At 42.1% G+C, this 25,075-nt stretch overlaps 1 protein-coding gene across 6 annotated transcripts in view; it reads left to right on the forward strand.

Annotated features, from left to right (window-relative positions):
• PTDSS1 (phosphatidylserine synthase 1) overlaps window positions 1-21,034 on the forward strand; it is a 131,321-nt gene extending 110,287 nt beyond the window's left edge. For 5 of the 6 annotated variants that reach the window (XM_077493067.1, XM_077493069.1, XM_077493070.1 and 2 more), the window contains 5 exons: window positions 478-543; window positions 2,303-2,402; window positions 8,386-8,454; window positions 8,884-8,950; window positions 13,138-21,034. In XM_077493067.1, coding sequence (XP_077349193.1) covers window positions 478-543; window positions 2,303-2,402; window positions 8,386-8,454; window positions 8,884-8,950; window positions 13,138-13,226 — 391 coding nt within the window. In that variant the 3' untranslated portion in view covers window positions 13,227-21,034. The remainder of the gene's footprint in view (window positions 1-477; window positions 544-2,302; window positions 2,403-8,385; window positions 8,455-8,883; window positions 8,951-13,137) is intronic. The other variant, XM_077493066.1, reaches the window with a different exon arrangement.
• The last annotated feature ends 4,041 nt before the right edge of the window (window positions 21,035-25,075 follow it).

Consider the following 25,075-nt stretch of genomic DNA (forward strand, 5'->3'; position numbering starts at 1 on the left):
TGCACTGTAAAATGAATCTTGCAGTGAACAACCAAATGTATCGATGATTTAATAAAAACTTAGTTAAAATTTTAGAGCTTATTGTATGACAGCCCAGTATCCTTTTTTTTAGGTACATGTGAAATATTTATCTTGGAAATGTCATATTTAGTATTTCCAGCATGTTTGCCAGGCTAATAACTCTACTGACAGAATGTGGATACTATTGTTACCAATCTTCACATTTTTATACTGATCTTATGTTTTTAATACCCTTTGAGGAACAGACCTGGAACAAGTCTACAAATCAGGAGTTATGACTTGAAGCCAGAACTAGACAACTAGTGTCAGCAATGGAGACCCCCAAATTTCTCCAAGTATAGGTTCCTTTTAGCTTCTCCATTTTGTTTACTCATAATTGGATGATTTGGTAATGATCACATTTGTTCTGTATTCATATGAAGATTTCTTTGCTTATCATCTTTTTTCATTTTCTAGGCAGTACTACGCCTATCTTACAGACACACAGTGCAAAAGAGTTGGCACCCAATGCTGGGTGTTTGGGTGAGTAAACGTCAAGATCTTTAGTTAGGGGTTTCCTTTTGCAGTGGCTATCTCCGTTCTGCTGTAGGTTTTAGTTTTTTTGGGTTTTTTTTTTAATGATCAGATTAAGAATTAAGATGTCCAGCAGAAACAAATAAAAAGCAGCTTTTTCTGTAATACTCACCTTCGACCTGGAAATTACCATTGCTGAAAATTCCCTCCACCACTAGGTGGTGCTCCTCTTCCAGGCTGAATGACAACCGGTGTCATTTACCCAACTTCCTTAAAACCCACGCTGTCATGGGCCTGCCCCTTGGTGAGCCATCCTTATGCCAGCATCGGCACTTAGTACTACTGCATGCAATAAGATATGAGAGCTGTTTAATGCATTAGTAAGGACCACCCACTACTGTCCGGGGAGACGTTGGGGGGGAAGTACCTGTCCTGTTATCAGACCAGCCAGAATTCCTATTTCATAAAGGTGTGTTAAGCATTTGGGGAAGGTTAAATGTTTGAGGGATTATAAGTTTTAGGTATGTATGAAGATGAGGATAAATGTTAGGGTCAATCTTGGACTTTTAATAGAGAAACAGGGAGGCTGCAATGTAAATACTAGTTACCTGGCTGTCATTCTGACCTTCCTGCTTTTATATTTTGTCCCTGTCATGGAACAAGTATACACTATGTAAATTAGAGTTACTGATTACTTTCCACCTCCTGTTTTTTTTTCTTTAACCACTTTACGACCGGCGCACGACGATGTACGTCCGTTTTTGAAGAGGGATATCTCAGTAACGGCAGCAGCTGCTGCCACAATCAAGATATCGATCTCTTCAGGCACCGGTCGTGTGTACGATAATGGTGGTCTCCGCGGCAGGTTCGACGCGAGATCACTGTTATCAGTAGAGGTGCCACCCGCCACTCTCCCGCACCCTCCGCCGCTTGCCGGAGCCGTCAGTAGCGGCGGAGGCGATCAGTGCCTTTTCTCTGCTGGGTATGGAGACGAGTGAGGCTAAGATGGCCCCCACTCGTCTCTATACCATAGGAGGGAGGAAGCAACATCAAAACGTCACTTCCGCCCATACCTCTTAAAGAAACATTTTTACATTCCTTGTAGTAGGAATAAAAGTGATATTTTTTGGATCTTTCTATCTCATGGCTGACTGAAATGAAATTGGACACTAATAAATGACAGCCATGAAATGTAGAACAGATTTTTTATTTTTTTTTGTTTTTATGGCAAAAAAATAAAATAAAGTTTCCACTGACCATACTGATTTGATTCTGTACTGGTGACATGTCCCTGGCAATTCATGTGAAGTGTATGTTTTAATGGTCACTCCACTCTAATCTTCAGTACTTGGGATTCTGCTGATTATAATGGATGCCCAGGCAATGTAAATGGCTATTGTCAACCATTGTTTATCTTCACTCCCTTTTGGCACCACAAGTACCGCTCACTTTAATATCCCTACCCTGTATGGCATTGTCACTATGTATACTCTATTCAGGGTGCTTGTTGCACTGTTGTTTGTATGTTTTTTTGTTTTCTCTTTATATAATAATAAATAAATATTTATAATATATAATATATAATAAATATTTCCAGATAGTGCTGTTTGGAATTCTAGCTTAAAGGGAACTTATTTCTTCTATATTACAAGATCTGCAGTCAATCAATATCACAGCCATGTTCAAAATGTGGTTTGAGTTTAGGGACCAGCACCAAGAATTACCTGGACAAAAAACATATTGTTTACCCGTCTTTCTTTTCCTGCAGTGCCATTGCGTTTCTTGAAGCAATAGTATGTATAAAGTTTGGTCAGGACCTTTTCTCCAAAACTCATCTGCTGTATGTGGTACTTTGGCTTCTCTGTGTGGTAAGTGAACTTTTTGTAACCTTTCTCCTGTACAGATCATGAGTTCAACTTATTTCCAGGACAAAGAAACTCCGAAGCCTAGAAGTCAGGGCTCCAAAAATATAGTGTGACAAACAAGTTCAAGTGTAACTTTAAGGGCTAGTTTGCACTTGCTTCAAAACAAGGCTTCGGACACGCTTTGTTAAAACTCTCTGAATGCCAGTCAAAACTCCTGCCATTAAATAAGATGGTTATCTTACAGTCCTGTTTACACCTTGCTTTTGCTTGGGGCTTTGGTGGGGCTTCAATGGGGCCTTTGTTGGGGCTTCAAGCGAGCTTTGCCATAGACTTCTCTATGGAGGCTTTGAAGACGCTTTGAAGCACCACTAAGGTCTCATTTACACTTGCTTTGGCTTCAACGCACAGTGTTGTCTAATTCTCCTTGTCCACTTCCTTTACAGCAATAGTGTTTTCTTCAAGAATACAGAGGGGCTCATTTACACTTGCTTCAGCTTCAAACACACATGAACGGCTAGTCTACACTTGCTTCAAAACAAGGCTTCAGACAGGCTTTGTTAAAGCTCTCTGAACGCGAGTCAAAGCCCCTGTCACTAAGTAAAATGGTTAGCTTATACCTTGCTTTTGCTTTGCTTTGGTTTCGCTTCAAAAACTATACTCCATGTAGCTTTAGTGGTGCTTCAATGCATCTTCAAAGCCTCCATAGAAGTCTATGACAAAGCTCGCTTGAAGCCCCACAAAGCCTCATGGAAGCACCAAGCAAACGCAAGTTGTAAACGGGACTGGAAGCTAACCATTTTATTTAGTGACGGGGGATTTGCGTGGCGTTCAGAGAGCTTTTCACTTCACACTACACCTAATGCATGCTTTTTTTCTGAGTCAGTGGAGAAGATTACTGAATCCAGAACCAGACACTACCTTTTTTCAGAAAAAGTTCAGAAATGGCAGGCTCTCTGTTGCTCCTAGCACAGCTTTCCTTCAATAATTAAAGGGTAAATTCCCCTTTTTTATAAAAGAATATCTATGGTCAAAATTTAAAATCCTATACAGTGGGTAAAAGAAGTATTGACCGCGTCACCTTTTTTTGAAGGTTTATTTCTAAAGGTGCCATTGACATGAAATTCACCACGTCGGTAACAACCCATGCAATCCATGCATACAAAGAAACCAAAACAAATACGTCCAAAAAATTAAGATATGTGTAATAAAATGGAATGACACAGGTAAAATGTATTGCACACATGAAGAAAGGGAGGTGAAAAAAGGCATGGAAAGCCAAGAAGCCAGCTGAAATCTATCGGTAATTTGCAATCCTGCTCCTTATCAGCTGGTTCAGTCTCAACTGATGACCTATAAAAAGGTGGATCATTACCAAGGTATCCAACAAGAAACATCTTGTGATGAGTAAAAACAAAGGGCTCCCTTAAGACCTCCACAACATTATTGTTGCAAAGCATACTGATGGCATTGGTTGCAGAAGGATTTCTAAACTTCTGAATGTTCCAGTGAGCACTGTTGGGATCATAATCTGGAAGTGAAAAGGACATAATTTCACTATAAACCAGCCATGCCTAGGTGCTCCTCGCAAGATTTCTAACAGAGGAGTGAAACGAATTCCCAGAAGAGTTGTCCAAGAGCCAAGGAAAGCTTGTGGAGAGCTTCAGAAAGACCTGGAATTAGGTAACATTGTTTAAAAGAAAACCATAAGTAATGCACTCAACCACCATGGCTTGTATGCACCCTCACCACACAAGACTCCATTGCTGAAGAAAAAGGATGTTGAAGCTTGTTTAAAATTTGCTGCATAACATTTAGATAAGCTTGTGAAATACTGGGAGAATATAGTCTGGTCAGATGAGACCAAAATGTAACTCTTTGGCAGCCATAATACGCACCATGTTTGGAGGTCATATGGAACTGCACATCACCCCAAAAACACTACCATTCCAATAGTGAAGTTTGGAGGTGGGAACATCATGGTGTGGGGCTGTTTTTAAGCATACAGTACTGGCAAACTTCTTGTCATTGAAGGAAAGATGAATGGAAAAATTTACCAAGATATTCTTGATAAAAATCTGCTGCCATCTACCAGGATGATGAAGATGAAACGAGGGTGGACATTTCAGCAGGTCAATGATTCCAAACAAAAAGCCAAGGAAACTCTCAATTGGTTTCAAAGAAAGAGAAAATAAAGCTTCTAGAATGGCTCAGCCAGTCACCTGAATTGAATCCAATAGAAAAATCGATGGAAGGAACTAAAGATCAGAGTTCATAGAAGAGGCCCACGGAACCTTCAAAATTTAAAGACTGTGGAAGAGTGAGCCAAAATCAGAACGGAGCAATGCATGTGACTAGTTTCTCCATACAGGGGGCGTCTTGAAGCTGTAATTACTAACAAAGGATTTTGCATGAAGTATTAGGTAAATGTTAGCGTGTTCAATACTGTTTTCCTGCATCATTCCATTTTATTATACATAACTTAATTTCTGAACTCATTTGTTTTGGTTTCTTTGTATATAATGGATTGCATGGGTTTTTGCTGACATGTGGTGAAAAATTCATGTCAATAGCACCTTTAGAAATATATTTACCTAGAAGAATAGTGACGGTATATGAATCACTGCTTGCAGGCAGCAAGGTACCATGGGATATGTAGTCCTTAGAAATTGAAAGTAAACGGCAGAGGAGATTATGCAAAGCATGCAGGGAATCTAGGACGTTTTGGAAAGATGACCAACAGACAAGCAGCACTCACAACATGATTTTTCAAGCAAACTTATTGGATTATCAAATCTAACTATTATAACTACTGTTTATATTGTTACAACTTACGCATACAGCTTCTAAAATGAGGTTGTATGTGGTGACCATAGCTCTCCTTTAACCACTTGGGATCCGCGCTATTGCCAAATGACGGCATTAGCGCGGATCTACTTTTCCGGGACGATGTCTATTGACATCGTCCCGGGTACGAGCGGCCTGCGCGCGCCCTGAGGGGCGCGCGCGGCGCGCTCTGTGATCGGCGAGTCCGTGAGACTCGCCTGATCACCGATCCGTGTAAGGGGTCGATCCCGACCCCTTATCACGTGATCAGCTGTCAGCCAATGACAGCTGATCATGTGATAGAACGGAGCCGGTAATCGGCTATTATTCCTCCTCGCGCTGACAGCGCGAGGAGACAAAAAAAAAGCCGATCACCGGCGGCCGTGATCGGGACATCAGTCCCGATCACGGCCAGCAATACAGCTGACCACCTGCCCCCTGCCAGTGCCCACCTGCCCACCGCAGTGCCATCCTGAATAAAAGTAAGTGCCCCCCATCAGTGCCACCCAGCAGTGCCCATAGTGCCCACAGTGCCACCAACAGTGCCCACAATGTGCCTCAAAGGTGCTGCACCCCAGTGCCGCCCATCAGTGCCCAGCAGTGCCGCCCATCAGTGCCCAGCAGTGCCACCTATCAGAGCCACCTATCAGTGCCCATCCGTGCCACCCATCCGTGCCACTTATCCGTGCCACCCATCCATGCCATCTTATCTGTGCCCATCTTTGCCCATCGGTGCCGCCTTATCTGTGCCCATCGGTGCCGCCTTATCTGTGCCTATTAGTGCCGCCTTAACTATGCCTATCAGTGCCCACCAGTGCAGCCTATCAGTGCCCACCAGTGCAGCCCATCAGTGCCCACCAATGCAGCCCATCAGTGCCCACCAATGCAGCCCATCAGTGCCCACCAATGCAGCCCACCAATGCAGCCCATCAGTGCCCACCAATGCAGCCATCAGTGCCGCCTAATCAGCGCACTTCAATGAAGGAGAAAAATGACCCGTTTGCAAAATTTTATAACAAACTATTAAAACCTGATTTTTTTTTTTTTTTGCATCTTTTTTTGTTTGTTTAGCAAAAAATAAAACTCCGAGCTGTAACTAAATACCACCAAAAGAAAGCTCTATTTGTGGGAAAAAAATGATAAAAATTTCATTTGGGTACAGTGTTGTATGCCCGCGCAATTGTCATTCAAAGTGCATCAGCGCTGAAAGCTGAAAATTGGTCTGGGACTGAGGGGGGTTTAAGTGCCCAGTAAGCAAGTGGTTAAAGAGGAAGTAAAGGGGGGGGGGAATGCACCCTGCAAGGCAAAGGCATAATGAGCTAGTATGCATAGCATACTAGCTCATTATGAATAACTTGCCTGAGAACGAAGCCCCCGAAGTGGTCCTCCGTCTTCCTCTTCGCCGCTGCCATGGATCCCGGAGTGACTTCGCCGGAGCCGCGATGACGTCACTCCTGCGCATGCGCACCGACACTTGTGGCAATATGCCGCGATCTGCGGCCTGCCCAGTGCGCCTGCGCGCCGTTGTCTTCAGGTAAATATCTCCTAAACCGTATAGGTTTAGGAGATATTTCTTGGACCTACAGGTAAGCCTTAATCTAGGCTTACCTGTAGGTCAAAGTGGTTTGCAAGGGTTTACAACCACTTTAAAGCAGCAGAAAAAATCCATGATTTTCTTTCCGTCCCGTCCCGTCCGTCCGTCCGTCACTTCCTTCCTTCCTTCTTTCCTTCCTTCCTTCCTTCCGTCCCTTACTTCCGTCCCTTCCTTCTTTCCTTCTTTCCTTCCTTCCTTCCCTATACATCTGCTTTATGGATGGACAGTTATAGTTGTTTCTTTAGTAACGGTGAAACATTAAACAGTAAGAGATCTGTCAAAAAACTGCTAATGCAATCCAGGAAACATTGCAACTGTGCTAAAGTCCATTTGATTTATGGTAATCCACTTCTAGTCATGTGACCAGTGGCGGCCGGTTCATTAAGGGCGCCCGGTAGCTGCGCCTTCTCTCCACACTACCCCCCTATATGACTAATAAATGCCCATCCCCTATTCAGGCATCTGGCCCTTTTCTGGATGCTGATTAGAGCCATAGGCTATAATAAGCTTCAAAATATGTGGGCTTGTGGCACAGAGCATTGCTCTATGAGCCCACCCAGGTGTTATAACAGCAAATGATAATTTGCTGTTGTAACACTGATGCTCAATCCACCAGCCAATCAGAAGTGGGTGAGAGCCATGCTGCCGAGAGCCCACAAGAATAGCTGATGGGGGGTAAGTGCAGCAGACTCACTGACTGGCCGACTGGGAGGGAGGTGGAGAAAATTGCCACCGGCCACCACTGCATGTGACCCTGCTCTGCAACTTCTCTCTCAACAAGGGCGGCACAGTGGTGTAGTGGTTAGCACTCTCACCTAGCAGTAAAAAGGGTCGCTGGTTCAAATCCCAACCATGACACTACCTGCCTGGAGTTTGCATGTTCTCCCTGTGCCTGCGTGGGTTTCCTCCGGGTACTCTGGTTTCCTCCCACAATCCAAAGACATGCAGTTAGGTTAATTGGCTTCTGTCCAAAATTGGCCCTAGTATATGAATGGGGACCTTGGATTGTGGGCTCCTTGAGGGTAGGGACCTGATTTGAGTGTTCAATGTACAGGGATAGGGGCAATTGTAGACACTCACTCAGGTTGAACTGGATGGACTGGTGTCTTTATTCAACCTTACTAACTATGAAACTATGAAACTATGAAACAAGTGTGGCTGCAAATGTCTGAGAAGTGTTCAGGACTTTTTGTCTGTCTGGTGTCTACACTTACCATTGATACTCTGATCACAACTTTCCCTAATAAAGTACAAAGAGTATGCAAAAGTATTTGTCATATCATCTGCCTCCAAGCAGTGCGCTGTTTGAGGTCTAAACAAGCAATCACTAGCCCCCACTCTTACATAAAGGTGCTCTGCCATTCAATGTACAATACCTGGAGATCTTGGCAACTTCTGTAAATGTACATATAGGAGGCGGAAGGTATCTCGGACACAGTGTGTGTGTGGGGCCAACTATAAAGTGTTTTTTTTTTTGTGACTTTATGGGTCCCCTATATCATTTATTGCATATGTGACTAGGTCTAGCTCTCATTAAAACCTATTGATTTTCTCCTATGTCACTTGCAGGCAATTACGACGTTCCTTTGCCTGTATGGAATGGTGTGGTATGCGGATCACTGTGGACAAAGACAGAAGGTATGAATCTTTCCGTACAGAGATCTGCTTTTTCTTATACTGGAAAACTGTATAAAAATGGCACCAAAATTGCTAACTTCTCCTCCTAAAAACAGCTCAATTTCACACTCCTCTGAGTGTAACGCACAGTAGCGAAGATGTGGGCAGAATTATCAATGTGAGCAGATAATGTGGTTTGCACTTATTTTAATGCGACGCATTGCACAGTTTAAACATGCCAAGTTTTTCATGTCTACAAGACCAAGAAGTGCACACAACAAATAACATATAAGTGTCCCAACTCCTGAGGTTGTGTCATCACCCTTATTAATCCAAGTGTGATTGCACATTATGGAATTGCAGAGTGGAATGGCTAATGCCTCGGTCTCCATCTGCTTGTACTTTACCTGGTCCACTGCTCTTATAGATTGTCTTTCTGTTTTATTGCAGACTTATTCAGAGGGTGATGATGGCACATATAACACAGACATTCCCTGGCAGCAAGTAGAAAAAGTTGGTAAGTTATAGGTGGTGTTTTAAGAAAACAAATGCGCTGTGGTGGCCATATGATATAACGCATGGATTTTCTTCAGTCGGTAGCCTGTTCAAGCAATTGTGATAGGATCTCTTCAATTAATGATACTGGTACCTCTACATACACACACATCAATTAATGTCAGCAAGAAAAGAATAATTCCTGTTACTTAAAGTAGAACTATAGGCAAAACTCATTTTGGATAGAGAAAGGAGGGCTATAACCCCTGTAAACATTTTCCCATAGCCAAACAGGAAGTGAGAGGAAATCCCAGAAAATAAATTCATTGGGGACCCCCAGGTCACCAGAACTAGTGTCCCCATGGGATGTTTACCCCCCCCTATTACTTTTATGGGGACAACTCAAAATTTTAGATTTTCGTTTACTTTCACTTTCAATATTGATGGTAAACAGAACAAATAAATCTCCTTAAATGGGGGCACAGACCGCAATAAAAACGAATGCCCATGTACATGCTCGGACTTTCCGCCAACAAAACCGTGGATTTTTGCTTTCGAAGGTTGTTGGCTCAAACTTGTCTTGCATACACATGGTCACACAAATGTTGGCCAACAATTACGAATGTGAGAACGTGGTGACGTACAAGACATACGATGAGCCGAGAAAAATGAAGTACAATAGCCAGCGCTGCTCCTTCTGCTTGATTCCGGGCATGCGTGAACTTTTGTGCAACGCACTTGTGTACACACGATTGGACTTTCTGACAACAACGTTTTGTTGGCGGAAAATTTGAGAACCTGCTAACAAACAGTTGTTGGCAGAAAGTCCGACTGCAAATGTTCAATGGAGCATATACACACGGTCAGACATTCCGACAACGAGCTCACATCCAACATTTTCCTATGGAAAATCAGACGATGTGTACGCGGCGTAACAGGTGTTCTAATCCCTCTCCACTCTATCCAAAACGAAAAAAAAAAGTTTTATACTTTAATGTAACAGTGTTCACTTTTTCACAGAAAGTGAAAAGGTAAACTAAAGTCTGGTACACACAATGAGGATATTAGACGAATGATTGTCCGTTTTTTGTTGCATGCTAGTAGTTTGTAATTCGCTGTGGAAGTGATGTAATGTATTCTTTTGTTTCCAAACATGCATGGTCTTGGTCTTCTGAATTTTTTTAGTTTTTTGTTTTTTCCGTACTGATTAAACGTGAATAATTCGCTCAGCTGTTGTCTGAAATCTTTTTTTCATGCTTGTCCCTTTTGGATTCTGTTGGATGAATTGTCCTGATCAGCTCTCGGAAGCTGTGTACTAATGATCGGATTATCGTACAATCGCTCCAAAAGCTATTTTTTTTTTCATCCCATTTTCGGATTGTGTGCATTAGGCATTAGCCTAGAACTTGCCTCCGTCAGTGATTAGGTGTTACTGCCTTTGCAGCTGGTGGAGCGGTCTGGGAATTTTTTGACAGTCCCTTTCTTCTTTTCTTAGTGCTTAGGGCTGGATCAGAACGATACTGATAGGTAAAAGTGGTCACGTGACTAATTGTAATCTCTCTGATCCATGTTAGCTTTGTGGAAACAAAAAATATATCCAGCACAGTGCAGTAAAGTATTGGGCAAACAGTTTTTTGGGGGACCGCAATCTTTTGCTATTACCTCAGATGTACAGGAGACCGCTGCGAGCCTTATTAATGCAGTACATACTACTCTGCATCTGGAAGACCAGCTTGCTATCTCTTTTAGAATCCCTGCAGTTGTAAACGCTTTCCAATACATCCCATAATGGAGGTTTTCCTCTACGTTGGCTGGAAGCACGCTGACGTTTCCTTGCTATTTTGTTAAATTGTGGTCTACACCAGTGTTTCTCAACTCTAGTCCCCAAGGCGCCCCAACAGGTCATGTTTTCAGGCTTTCCATTATTTTGCACAGGTGATTTAATCACTTTTACTACCTTTAGTAATTACCACAGCTGTTTCATCTGAGGGAAATCCTGAAAAAATGACCTGTTGGTGTACCTTGAAGACTGGAGTTGAGAAACGCTGGTCTATATCTGCTGTAGATAAGCCAGTGACCCAGCTTAACAGGAAAACCACTATCCCTAGTAAACTCTTTACTTTTACTAATGGGTGCTAGCCTTCACCTATCACGAGTGTGAAAATTTGTCAACCTGTGGCAGAATTGAATGAATCCCTTAAAGCGATTTCTACACCTTTGCAGTAGCCCTGCGTGTGGAGCAGATGTCTGTAGCCCTACACTTCAGTTGTGATGGTTTGATAGAAGCATCTGGACTCTGATATCCCGTATGGGTCTGCTGTCCTTGGAGAGGCACAGAGCCCTCTGGTTAAGGTGTTGGGAAAAAGATGTTCTATTTAAGTAGCATTTTACTCACTTGGTCTATGAGGGACACCGTGGGGTTAATTTACTAAAACTGGGGAGTGCAAAAGCTGGTGCAGCTGTGCGTGGTAGGCAATCGGCTTCTAACTTTATCTTGTTCAATTAAGCTTTCACAAAAAAAAAACCTGGAAGCTGATTGGATTTTATGCAGCGCTGTACCAGATGTTGCACTCTCCAGTTTTAGTAAATCAACCCCCATGTCTTCAGACCTATCCTGTCATCACCTGCCTCCCTGTAAAAAGTAATAGGAAAAGGATGAAACCATGACCTTACCTTGATCTACTTCTAGATTAGATGCATCCAGAGCCACTAAGCCTGGTTCTTGGCTTGAAGCAAGAAGCCTACGAAGCGCTTGGATAATCCTTGATGGTAATCCTTTGCAGGTCCTTGGATAGTTTTTTCCACAGCAATTTAGATAGACAACCCATTACCACTGGTGCTTTTTCATCTTGTTTTGCTTTTCTCCCCTGTGCCTCCTCCACACAGGTTGACAGACCTTCCCCTTTCCTCCTGGTATCTCCTATTCTAGAGACTTTGGATGTAGTTCTTGTGTTAGTTTGACCTCTAGAGATGTACCCTATGCTGGTCACATTATTCTTTCCCTGTGATTTTTTTATTTTTTTTTTGTTCCCTTTTTGAACGCATAGGGCTGCCAGTCATATCTGGTACCCTTCTGTTTGACCCCTGTCCTTCTTTAGAGGGAACCCCTGACTTGCCTAGTCACCTGACATAACTATCGCTGTCCCCCCTCCACTCTAACAGGATTTCTTTTTTTAATTCTACCCTTTGGAGGAAAGGTTTATTGAATAAGTACAGCAATCCATTAACAAGGCTGAGTTTGTATGGGATCGTGGCATAAGTATAATATTAACAGTTGTTGGCACGTCACAGAATCATGGAAGAAAAGACACGCTGCTCACTTGAAATTAACATTGACACATGCAGGGCCAGGACAAGGTTATTTGGTGCCAAGTGCTAAGATGACAAACCCCCCCCCCCCCCCCCCAAAGGTATGAGCATTACGTGATTACGTGTCCGCAAGAATCAAGCACTTGTCCCCAAGCATAATAACCCCTTGCAAGCCAAAATTCTCCCCAAACAAAAATTCCCCCCTCTTTCAGTTGAAAATCCTCCCCCTCTCCTAAATATTCTACCCCCCCCCCCCCCAAATTCCTCCTCTCCTGGCACAACAAATCTCCTCTTATAGCCCCTCCCCGCCACAATATTCCCTTCTAGCAAAACAATCCCCCCCCCATCATCACTGGGTGCACAATTTCGGCCTCTTGGTACAAATCCCCCCTCCAAATCATCCATTCTAGCTCAACCCCACAAATTCCAACCAGACCCAGGACAACCATCTCTCCTGCCCACCCTGGCCCTGGACACAAGTATGAATATCAATGTAAAGAACAGTACACTTCTGTGTTCGGCACGCGCAACATAAAAAAAGTATTAATATTAAACTTCAAATCCAAACAAAGCAATGTTCTCATCTGGTGTGTGTTGAATAATAAATTACAATTTACCCAAATTTGTGTACTGATATTCTTGTGTCTTCGGAGCATATATCTGCACTTGCAGTGGCAAAACCTGTTTATGTCACTGCGGGTGCAAACTGATGCTCTGAAAAACCCAAGACTAGCCATAAACAGTGCGATTCCCATGGCTCACAAAAGGCACTGAGTGAAACACGTATCTCCTAGCCATTAAGCTTACATAAGCAATCTTTTTTTTATTTTTATTTTATTTTTATTTTTTAGAGCTTCATAATTCACAATCCATTTTCTAACACAATCACTTTTTTTGCAGCAGAAGTGCCTCAGAAACACAGCGAGGGATTCACACACAGAAGAAAGAACCGCAGAGGAAAAGTAACAAATGGTCTTAGTAAAAAATAAGTTTTACAATGACAGTAAGCCTTAGTACAGATCTGTGGGCTGATCCTGGTTCTGAAAATGAATAAATTTTATCGTGCATCCAGACCAAGGAAGTGGAGAAGGCACTAGAATGGAAACCAATGGTTGGCAAGATGACACTTAATCGAGTCCTCTGTGTTACAGATTTGAGACTTGATATTTCCCATATCATTATCCTTTCTTGCCATTGTGACATTGGTGCCTATTGGAACTTCAGATCTCCTGTCATAGGCACCAAGAATGTCCCACAGCAGCCAACCAACTGTACTACCCAACCACGAGGGTAATTGCTGCCTATGGCCTACAGACTTTTACTTTGTCATATGCTGCTTGACTTCAACAATGCTTCTCTCTTGCCTACTGCTTATACTGATTATTGCAAATGCTTCCACTCCTCAAGGTTGTGTTATTATGTGTTGTGTGGTATTAGAGATTTTCCATTTATTCTCACCTGTTTATATATATATATATATATATATATATATATATATATATATATATATATATATATATATATATATATATATATATAATGTATGTATGTGTGCTGGGTTCATTAACTTGAAGATGGCACCAATTGTGTTTATACACCTAAAATCAAAATTATTAGAAGCTTAATGTGAAAGGCACAATCGCCTGTTTGGTCCTCCAGCAAAGTTTAGATGATGGAACCTACCTTGACCAGGGTTGTTCTACTTCTAGAGGGGGTGCTGGCTGTGCTGGCTGTGCACACAGTATGTTGGGCTTGTTTAGTAACCGTTCAGAGAGTGATGATCTGACAAATGCAGAAAGCCATAACAAACCCATAATCTGCAATCATCTCTAATAGAGAAAATACATTTTATGTTGTACTGATTTGGAGGTGTTAAAAGATGTGATTTTATATTCTCTGTGCTTTTGATAACCCTGAAATAATTTTGTGTGTATGTGTGTGTGTGTGTATATATATATGTATATATGTATATGTATATATATATATATATATATATATATATATATATATATATATATATATATATATATATATATATAATTTTTATTTTATTTTTTATTAGAACCATGCTTTAGTGATTACAATGCATGCTAGACAGAACAGTTAGGACCCCTGCTGAACAGCTACAAGAAAAATCACTTGCAAGATGAGCCTTAGACCCCTTTCACACAGAGGCAGTTTTCAGGTGCTTTAGCGCTAGAAATAATGTATGTAAAACGCACGAAAACTGCCTCCCATGAGTGTGAAAGCCTGAGTGCTTTCACACTGGGGCGGTGCACTTGCAGGATGTTAGAAAAAGTCCTGCAAGCAGCATCTTTGGGGTGTTTGGGAGCACTGTATACAGCGCTCCCAAAATGCTCCTGCCCATTGCAATAAATGGGCAGCGCTTCCAAAGCACCTAAAAAGCGATTAGAAAGAGCCACAACATGGGCATTTTTAACCCCTTCTTTGGGGGAAAAAAAACGCGGCTAAAACAGCGGTAAAGCCCCGCTAAGATAACCAGTACTTTACCGCTAACGCACGGGCAGCCTCAGTGTGAAAGGGGTCTTAGGATTGTCTTACCCCATAGACATATATCCATAAGGGAACCAAAATTGATGTGCTGCACTGCTAATGAGGTTACAAGTTACTATAATGTGGATGTATATAGCAGACTATAACTAGAATATCATTTTATAAACCATAGCAAATGCTGTCCATACCAGATTCATATATTTATTTTGGAATACAGACAGTGTTTTAAAAAAGAAAGCAATGGGTACCGTTTAAAGTGGTTGTAAACCTCACACATGAAAAAAGAACAAAGCGTATCCCTCTATTGTGTGTACTTGTCTCAATCAAGAGCACTAAGTGTTACTTTTGTCTGTTGCCTCATTCCTCTGCTATCAGCATGAGGCACATCTGACAAATTTTCGTGACACCAAGAGAAAAATGGTGACAGGAGAGAGAACTCCAGCTGATTGACAGCCTCAGCTCTGTTCCTGTGTGAAGGGGAGTGTGTCTCTTCCCTCCAATCAGCTATCGGTGCTCTCCTCACTGAGCTCTACAGAGTGTAAGTTCAGCTCTCCACCCCCCTTTTTCTGAACTCGGGCAAAAAATTCAGCATTTTTAATGGATGTAGAGAAGAAAGGGCTGCAGATAGACAAAAACAACTTATGTAGGAAGATTTGTCTCATCTCTATCACCTGATGCCATTCACTTCACTGGGTATATGAGGTTTTACAACCAATTTAACTTTAAAGCATAATTGTCAGTATTGCAGGGGTAATCTGTAATGGATAAATAGACGTGAGCTAGACAGACTGAGAATCATTTGTTAAAAAAAAAAAATACATTTAAAAAGAAGGAAAAAATATATAATATATATTTTTTTTCAATCCTAACTGTTCACTTGCCTGAATGTCCTCTTAAGAAGTGCTTGGACATGTCTTAAAATTTTGTCCGAATTCTGAAATATCTGTGAAAGTCATGCAACAAGTATCATTTGAAAAAAACTGAAAAATGTAACCCTAAAGACCATGATCTTTTCCAATGTCCTTTCTGTTTATTAGTCAACTGACACATTATGAAAATGACCACTGGTAGGTTTTTTATTTTTTTGGGTGGGTGGAGCATATTTAAAAAGCAGTTAAAGTGGTATTAAAGGTTAGTTAGTTTTTTTTTTTTTCACCACTTAGGGGGCACTTATACCCCCTTCCTGCCCAAGCCAGTTTCCAGCTTCTATGCATAACTTTTTTTTCATTAAGGTGAAAAATCTTCTGTATTGCAGCAGCCCCCCCAGAGCCCCCCTTGTACTTACCTGAACTTGATTTTTGCAGCGACTGGGCAGAGCAGCTCCAGCCACGGTCTTAATTGGATAGATTGATAGTAGCAGGCGCCATTGGCTTCCGCTGCTGTCAGACAAATCCAGTGACATGGGGGCAGGGCCGAGTCCTGCTGTTTGTGTCAATGGATGCAGTAGCAGAACTCAGGAGCGCGCCCGCACGAGTGCCCCCATGGAATGCAGCTCTCTGTGGGGGCACTTAAGAAGAGTAGGAGCCAGGAGTGCCGCTGGGGGGGCTCTAGAAAAGATGGATCGGGGTCACTTTGTGCAAAACCCTTGCACAGAGGAGGTAAGTATAACATGATATTTTAAAAAAAATGAACCTTTATAACCGCTTTAAATTACAGTTGCACGGTCATGCAACACTTTACCCAAATTATATTTTTATCTTTTTTTTTTCACACAAATAGAGCTTTCTTTTGGTGGTATTTATTCACCACTGCAATTTTTATTTTTTGCTAAACAAACAAAAAAAGACCGAAAATTTTGAAAAAAAATGTTTTTCATATTTTGTTTTGATTAGCAGTAGTGGTGGGCATTGATAGATGGCACTGATTCCCAGCACTGGTTGGCATTTAGGGGAACAATGTCCCTCAACGGCTTTATTCTTTTCTTCATGCTGACAAAAAAAAAAGCCGGTAACTGGCTTCTATTTACTTCCATGATCAGCTGTCATTGGCTGACAGCTGATCACGTAAAAGGCCCCCTGTGATTGGCCCTTTACCCTGCTCGGCAATCACAGCCAACCACCTGGTCCACGTTAGTCATCTTTTGGCTATAGCGAGGTTATCAAGTGGTTAAATAACAAACATGTCATACTTACTTGCTCTGTGCAGCGGTATTGCACAGAGCAGCCCCGTCCCTCCTCTTTTTGGGTCCCCCGCTGGTGCTTCTGGCTCTTCTTCAACCAGTGTCTCCAATAGCAAACTGCTTGCTCTGTGGGCACTGGGGCATGCTCACTCCCAAGCCCCGCTCTATGCATCCATAAGACGCATAGAGCTGTGGCTCACACCCCCCCCCCCCCCCCCCTTCTTACTGGCTGTGATTGACATTAGCAGGACCCAATGGCACCCTCTACTATCTCAACCAATGAGGAGTGAGAGACCCTGGAGAAGCTCGGCTCTCGTGCACATTGCTGGATCGAGAGGGAGTTCAGGTAAGCATCAGAAGGTTTTTTTCCTTCCTACTGCCTGAAGGTTAAAAAAAAACTTGAGCCTTTAAAACCACCTTTACCTGTTATTCAATAGACATTCACAGCAAAGTGAATCTTCCTGGTGCATGCGTTTTATATGACAGTGATTGATTCACCACCAGTGAAATTTGCTCCTCTCCTCTCTTCTTTGCAATATTTATGAATTTTATTCAAATCTTGCAATATCATTATGTCCAATCTCCAGCATTGTCGCACCTTTGCTGACACCTTCATTATTTTCTATTGTTTTGATTGTCGCACCTCAAGAAGATTGCAGAGGGCCAGCAAAGATTTATGCCAAATGTACAAGAAATTGGATATGGGATTGGGTGCCATTCAGGGCTGAACTCCCACTCCATATGTATGTATTTAAAAAAAAATGTGCCTGGTTATAAATTCAAAAAATAAAAATTCATTCATTCAAAAATCATTAAGGTAGAATTCAAGGCAAAACGAACTAGTCTTAAAAATGCTCTCACATCTATTCTGACTACCCTGTGTAAGAAAGATGTATATACTTACCTGTTTTCAGCTTGCTCCAGTTCACTCACACAATCCGGCTTCCCTGTGTCAGTGGTGGCTGCAGGGGAAAGGAGGGAATGGAAACAAAGGTTGGTCCATAGAAACCTATAGGTGACGTTCCCACTCCTGTTTTCAGGTTGCTCCGGTCCAGCCAAGAAATTTGGTTGCCCTGTCTTGGCTGCAGCTGAAGGGGAGTGGAGTGAATGTCAACAAAGGATGGGCTATAGGAGCCTTTAGGTGATGTTATCACTCCTGTTTTCAGCTTGCACTGGTCCAGTCACACAATCCAGCTTCCCTGTTTCAGCTGCAGGGGAAAAGAGGGATCGCCAACAAAGGATGGGCCATAGAAGTCTATGGTTCACGTCCGTGCTCCTGTTTTCAGCTTGCTTCGGTCCAGTTGCACAATCTGGCTTTCCTGTGGCTGCAGGGCAGAGAAGGAAACGCTAACAAAGGATGGGACAAAGGAGCCTATGGGTGATGTCAACCTCCCAGCCATTGATGAGCGCTCCCTCCTCTCCCTTACAGCTGCCGCTGACTGACACGGGGTCACATGACTGGACTGCAGCTGGCTCAAAATAATTGTGTGTGTGTGTGTGTGTATAATATTGATATTGGTGTTTTGGGCGTGTGTGCGTTGGGGGGCATTTTTAAGAGTTAGTTAGGCTTGGCCTGGAAATCTACTTTAAATCTTGTGTTTAAATGCACATAGTTTATATTCCTGCTTCCATCTTTTGATTTGTTTTTCGGTACTTTCTGTACAGCACTGTGAAAATGATTATAGGAGATAAGCACTGTGGTGACCCCAGCTGCATGCTGCTACTCCTTTCCCTGTGCCTTCAGGAGGTATGCGGGAAGGTTCTATGCTGCTAAAGGGAACTTGTTGTCATATTTGTATTGTATGAACATTCTAGTTCCAGGTCATTAATTACCAAATAGTGACAGAACGATAAAAGTGCAGAGCATGCGCCTTAAAAACAAGTCAGATGTCAGCATCCATTTGCTCCCTATACTGCAATAAGGAAAGTGAGGTCACTGACCTGACTGTGCTGTCTGGCAGGAATGGCTAGATCATAGATCACAAAATTGGCCAAACAAAATGATGCATTCGTTTGCGGGCAAAACAATTCAGTTGTGTATTTCACCAGTATGTAGCTGTTCCTCTGTCACCAATTTTTTTGAATTTTTCTTCTTGTTTTGGCTTTCTGCTTCCTTGTAGCTCAGTGCTGCTTCCCTTTACTAAATAAGCCTATCCATGTACTCATAATTCAGGCTGCACGTGTCGGCTTTTCTGCATTTGTTTCATAACTAAGTGAATACTAAGCACACCTAGGTAAAAGAAAAGCTTCCTCTTTTTTTTTTTTTTTTTTTTTTGCAAGTCTGTTTTGTTTCAGAAACAATCGTTCCAGTGTACTAGAGGTTATACCTCTCATGATAGTATTATCAGGCATTTCTCCAAGGGCATGTGATGTGCAATGACTAGTAAAGTGCGGTATCCAATAGCAACCATGTTTCAGCTTCTGTTGCAATACAGTGAGCTATAATTGGATGGGTTGCTGGGGGTTAAGGCACGTTGTCATTGCAAATTCTGTTACCTTCTTGAGGTGGAACTGGAATTATGTTTTACTCAACCACCCTTGCCCTCCTCACCACCAATAATAATCAGCAGGGCTTTTTCTTCAGCAGGAACGTGGGGGAAAGCAGTTCCGGTACCTCCAGCACTGTATGTATCTTATGGTAAGGTGTGCTGGAGGGTATGTTGATGCTGCCTGCTGTGGGATCTATTGTCGCTGGTGGGAATCTATTTTTGTATGGGGGGGGGGGGAGTTCTATTGCTGCCGGAGGGTCTATTGCTGCTGGCTGCCGGAGGGTCTATTGCTGCATAAAATGATACTTGGTTCTCTATTCTCTGAGAGGGGTGGTACAGGAAGGTGGGTAGGGGGTGGAACCAAGGACTGGTGCTCAGAGGTGGGTAGGGGGCAGAGAGGAAGGGTAGCTCAAAAGGGAGGAGTTCCTGCACCTTTTCTCTGAGAAGAAAAGCCCTAATAATCGGCACATACTCTGGTCTGCATTGACGTTTATGTAGCCAACTATCATGTAGGTCATGAGTAGTCAATGTACAAGGTTTAAGGGACCTCAACTGTGGCCCCTGACATTACCCCAGGGCACATATAATAATCTGTATATGTAATGTTACGTAAAACTGCCAGAGAATGCAAACTTGTTATAAGAGAAGGTCAGAGACTTGGAACATGCTGCAGATGTGATTGAAAACTGTGCACATGTTAAGGGAGAAGGTCAGAAACTGCAGACACATTAATCTGGCTGTTTGCTGCTGGATTTTCTTGTTCAGCCTGTAGGCTCAATGAAATAAATCTAACAGATTCCCCCATACATGCTAACAGTGTGGGCAGACAAATTCTGCTGCCGGCTACTGTGTTCTGACGGCCGCTGCCCACAGCTGTCTGAATACCCAAACAGCTGCATGTGTTTGGGGTTGCAGTTCAATTCTGACAATTCTCCACCCAGCTCCTTCAATTTTAAAATTTGAAGTATGATGGGCAATGAAGGCCATGAAGGGGCTGATGGGACCACCTACTAAGTGACTTTTGGCCTGTCCTTCAGGACCTCGGCTGAAATTCGAACAGTGTATGGCCAGCTTCACATTAAACTGCTAAAGATCACTGCTAACGCAAGCTTTTTACAAACGTCGCTACTACTCACTGCCGGGGTCCAGGGATCACTAGACAATCTGCAAGGGGCTACAGCTTGGGCACCAGGGACATTTGTGGTACCCTGCCCAACCAGGCAGAAGGAATAGATGACAAAGCTGTTCATAATGTGGTGGAGAGGGCAAGAAGGGCCTTTTCGAGGGCAAAAAAAATAAATTCAGTTCCACTTAAAATTTGCCTTTATGTATCTTCTTATATTTTGGTTGTTTGTTTATGGCCATATTATTGTGTGGGTTTTTTAAAAATTTTTTATATATATTATATAAGTGTTAATGCATTTGTGCTGGTCGGCTATCATTTCTCCCAACTCCAGTGAGCAGGCTGGTAGGAGAAATCATGACAAATGCCAAAATACTTCAAAAATCTGTAATAGAATCTCAAGTAACATATAAAGAAAACTTTTCGTTGGATTGATCATTTCTGTTTTCAGTAATCGGAGAGAGATGGCGCTTGTACCAGCTACTACTAGTTTGCCTAAAGAGTATTCTGAACATCACTGAGGTACAAAATAAACTATAAATGGAAAATAAATTGTGTGTAGTGTGTTCTGTCAGTAAGGCTGGCCATACATGGTCGAATTACAAAAGAATTTTCTTTTGAAAATCACAAAATTTGTGCGTTTTTGTGATCCAATGGTGCCACCATTGATTTTGAAATTTGGCCAACCAAGCCTTCAATTTCACCTCATGTTGCCATAGAAAAGAATTTTCCTGGCTGGGAATCTTCTTTTCTTTCTGTTAATTATTTTCTTGCACATGAAAATTTCTTTTTCGATTTACATTTCTCGCACGAGTCTCCCATCATTGATTAGAAAATCATTCATTTTTCATTTCCAACATGTCCTATTACTCAAATTTGATTGCTGCACAAAAAATGGCTGTTGCGGCAGCCCACTAATGGTGCGAAATATGAACGAAAATTCTTAGATAAGATATTTGAAAGAAAATTCTTTTGAAATTTGACCCATGTATGGCCTGCCTCAGGCATTAAAAAAGTGTACTTCTCACTAGAGCCTGAAACCTGGTACTCTGGACTGGGTCTTTTGTTCAAAGGTATCTTGAACATCTCTTTAAGAGAGACAAGTGTTAAAGTCTTATTTGAGATGGTACTTGGTTCCTACTCACCTTGCCAGGATGTACCCTTCAACATCAAAGGATTGCTTCAGGAGATGCTCCACATATGGTGGGAATACCAAAGCATTAGGAGCTATTGGAAAATTGGATTTTTCCTTGATTTGTAGAATTATAGGCATAGCAATAGTTCAATGTCATTCTATAACTTAGTTGAATAATCTCCCAGTGGGAGTGCTACGTCCTATGAAAAGTCTATTTTATGCTTTTGGTTGCGTGCACACCAGCGTGGAATGCGCTCAGGAGAGTCTGGAACCCGAAAGTGACATCGGAGTGTCTCAGATCTCTATGCAACAGGGTGACAATGGCGAAACAGAGCGCTGTCACTTTAATTGGAAGTGCTTTCATGATAGAATAGCTTAATATTTTTTAGTTTTCTGTAAAGGCAAAGCTTAATCTTTTTCATTTTGGATAGATTGGCAAAGGCTATCTCTGTCCAGTTTTTATTTGTGTGTCTCAGGCCTCATTCACACATTGCATACTATACTGTACACAAGTGTAAGGCTGCGTTTATCCACACAGAGATGCACAGGTGTTCCGTGCATCCCCATGCAGGCAGGCCCTTTGATCTCTATTGGGACACAGCTGCTGTGTCCAAATACAACATTCGTGTGGGTATGTGCCCCCAAGTTCACACTGTCTGAGTTCAGGGACATGTACCCACGTGGATGCCATGTTGGGACTTGGGGCTGTATAGAACAAATGGAGATCAAGGCCTTGACTGGAAATTTTCATCACTCTTTTTGTTCTGGTGATCACTGTCACCAAGACAGAAAGTAGAGGTAATATCAAATTTTAGTATTATCACCAAAGCAAGATGTGAGAGTGTGTCATCCAATAGAGATGAATATACTGGTGACAATGGTCCAAGAGGTGAAGTCCCCTCACTTTGGGGAGATTTCCTCTCATTTCTCATCCTGTCTTTAAGACAGGACACAAAGGGAAATCTCCCTAGTGGGACATAGATGGCAAATAATAACCTGGCAGGTTTACTGATGTTCTATCCAAAACCCAGAAAATATTATTTTATGGCTACGCTTACACTTTAACCACTTGCTACCCAGGCCAATTCTGACACTTTGCTCATACATGTAAAAATCATTTTTTTTGCTAGAACAGTAATCAATCCCCAAACATTGTGTGTGTGTAATATATATATATATATATATATATATATATATATATATATATATATATATATATATATATATATATATATATATATATATATATATATATATATATATATATATATATATATATATAGCAGAGACCTTAGGGCAGTGATGGCGTACCTTGGCACCCCAGATGTTTTGGAAATACATTTCCCATGATGCTCAGCTACACTGCAGAGTGCATGAGCATCATGGGAAATGTAGTTCCAAAACATCTGGGGTGCCAAGGTTCGCCATCATTGCCCTAGGGAATAAAATGTTGGTTGTTGCAACTTTTTATCTTGCACAGTATTTGCGCAGTCATTTTTCAAACACTTTTTGTGGGGAAAAAAAAAAACATCCCTTGTAATAGGAATAGTGAGTGACAGGTCCTCATTACAGTGAGATCTGCGACATGCAGAGGCTGGGCTTGATGTCATAACATCACTCCTGGCCTCCAAAAGTTCATAGAGACGTCCGGGAGCCATCTGGTCCACCGGATTCTCTATGGTAAACTTCCGGCATGGACTGATTCCTTCTCCTTCTCGCCGATCTACGGGCGAGCCGAGAGAAGCACCGGAGGGCAGTGGGAGGTGGTCCCCTCCTGCTGCCTGCAAGAACGATCATGTGGCTTAACAGCCACTATGATTGTTCTTATGGTGCAGGGAATCGCCGTCTCTAAATCTGAATGATGCCTGTCGCTGCAGGCATCATTCAGATATCCCCACTCAGTTGACAGCATCATATGATGTTGTTGGGCAGGAAGTGGTTAAAAACTGCAAATTTAACCACTTCAGCCCCGGACCAATAAACACCCTAAGGACCAGAGGTCTTTTTACAATTTCGCACTGCGCTGCTTTAACTGGTAATTGCGTGGTCATGCAATATTGCACCCAAACGAAATTTGCGTCCTTTTCTTCCCACAAATAGAGCTTTCTTTTGATGGTATTTGATTGCCTCTGCGATTTTTTTATTTTTTGCGATTATAAATGGAAAAAGACCGAAAATTGAGAAAAAATTATATTTTCTAATTTTTGTTATAAGAAAAATCGAATAAACTCAATTTTAGTCATACATTGAGGGCAAAATGTATTCAGCCACATGTCTTTAGTAAAAAAAAATGTCAATAAGCGTATATTTATTGTTTTGCGCAAAAGTTATAGCGTCTACAAACTAGAGTACATTTTCTGGAATTTACACAGCTTTTAACTTACGACTGCCTATCTCATTTCTTGAGGTGCTAAAATGGCAGGGCAGTACAAACCCCCCCCCAAATGACCCCATTTTGGAAAGAAGACACCCCAAGGAAGTTGTGGAGAGGCATGTTGAGCCCATTGAATATTTTTTTTTTTTTTCCCAAGTGATTGAATGACACAAAAAAAAAAGTTTACAAAAAGTTGTCACTAAATGATATATTGCTCACACATGCCATAGTTATATGTCGAATTGCACCCCAAAATATATTCTGCTGCTTCTCCTGAGTACGAGGATACCACATATGTGGGACTTTTTGGGAGTCTAGCTGCGTACGGCACCCCGAAAACCAATCATTGCCTTCAGGGTTTCTAAGGGTGCAAATTTTTGATTTCACTCCTCACTACCTATCACAGTTTCGAAGGCCATAAAATGCCAAAATAGCACAAACCCCCCCCCCCAAATGACCCCATTTTGGAAAGTAGCCACCCCAAGCTATTTACTGAGAGGCATGTTGAGTCCATGAAATATTTTATATTTTGCCACAAGTTGCAGGAATTTTAAAATTATTATTTTTTTTTGCACAAAGTTGTCACTAAATGATATATTGCTCACACATACTATGGGCATAAGTCAAATTACACCCCAAAATAAATTCTGCTACTTCTCCCAAGTACGGGGATACCACATGTGGGGGACTTTTTGGGAGCCTAGCCACGTACGGGACCCCGAAAACCCAAGCACTGCCTTCCGGATTTAAATATAAAATGCTACCAAAAAAAACGTAGCGATCGCAGAGATCAGGCCTGACTCTGCGATCGCTGCAGTTATGTGCTTAGTGTTTTGTAAGTGACAGTGATCAATCGATACTGCACTTGGGTGGGCTGGGCAGAGGGGCAAAATGCAGGTGCTAGCAGGTATCTGGGCTGATCCCGCTAACAATGCGTTTTTTTGGAACCCTAAACTGCTGGGGATGCTAGTATAGATCTGATCAGATATTGATCTGTTCAGATTCTATACCACTACGGGAGGTTTATGCTTTGCGTGTGGGTGTTAGCGGTACTGGCACTAACCTAGCGCTGCCTGGGGCGACG

Source organism: Lithobates pipiens, unplaced genomic scaffold (genome assembly GCF_037356315.1).
Source record: "Lithobates pipiens isolate NorthernLeopardFrog02 unplaced genomic scaffold, aLitPip1_a1.2 Scaffold_19, whole genome shotgun sequence".
NCBI lineage: Eukaryota > Metazoa > Chordata > Amphibia > Anura > Ranidae > Lithobates > Lithobates pipiens.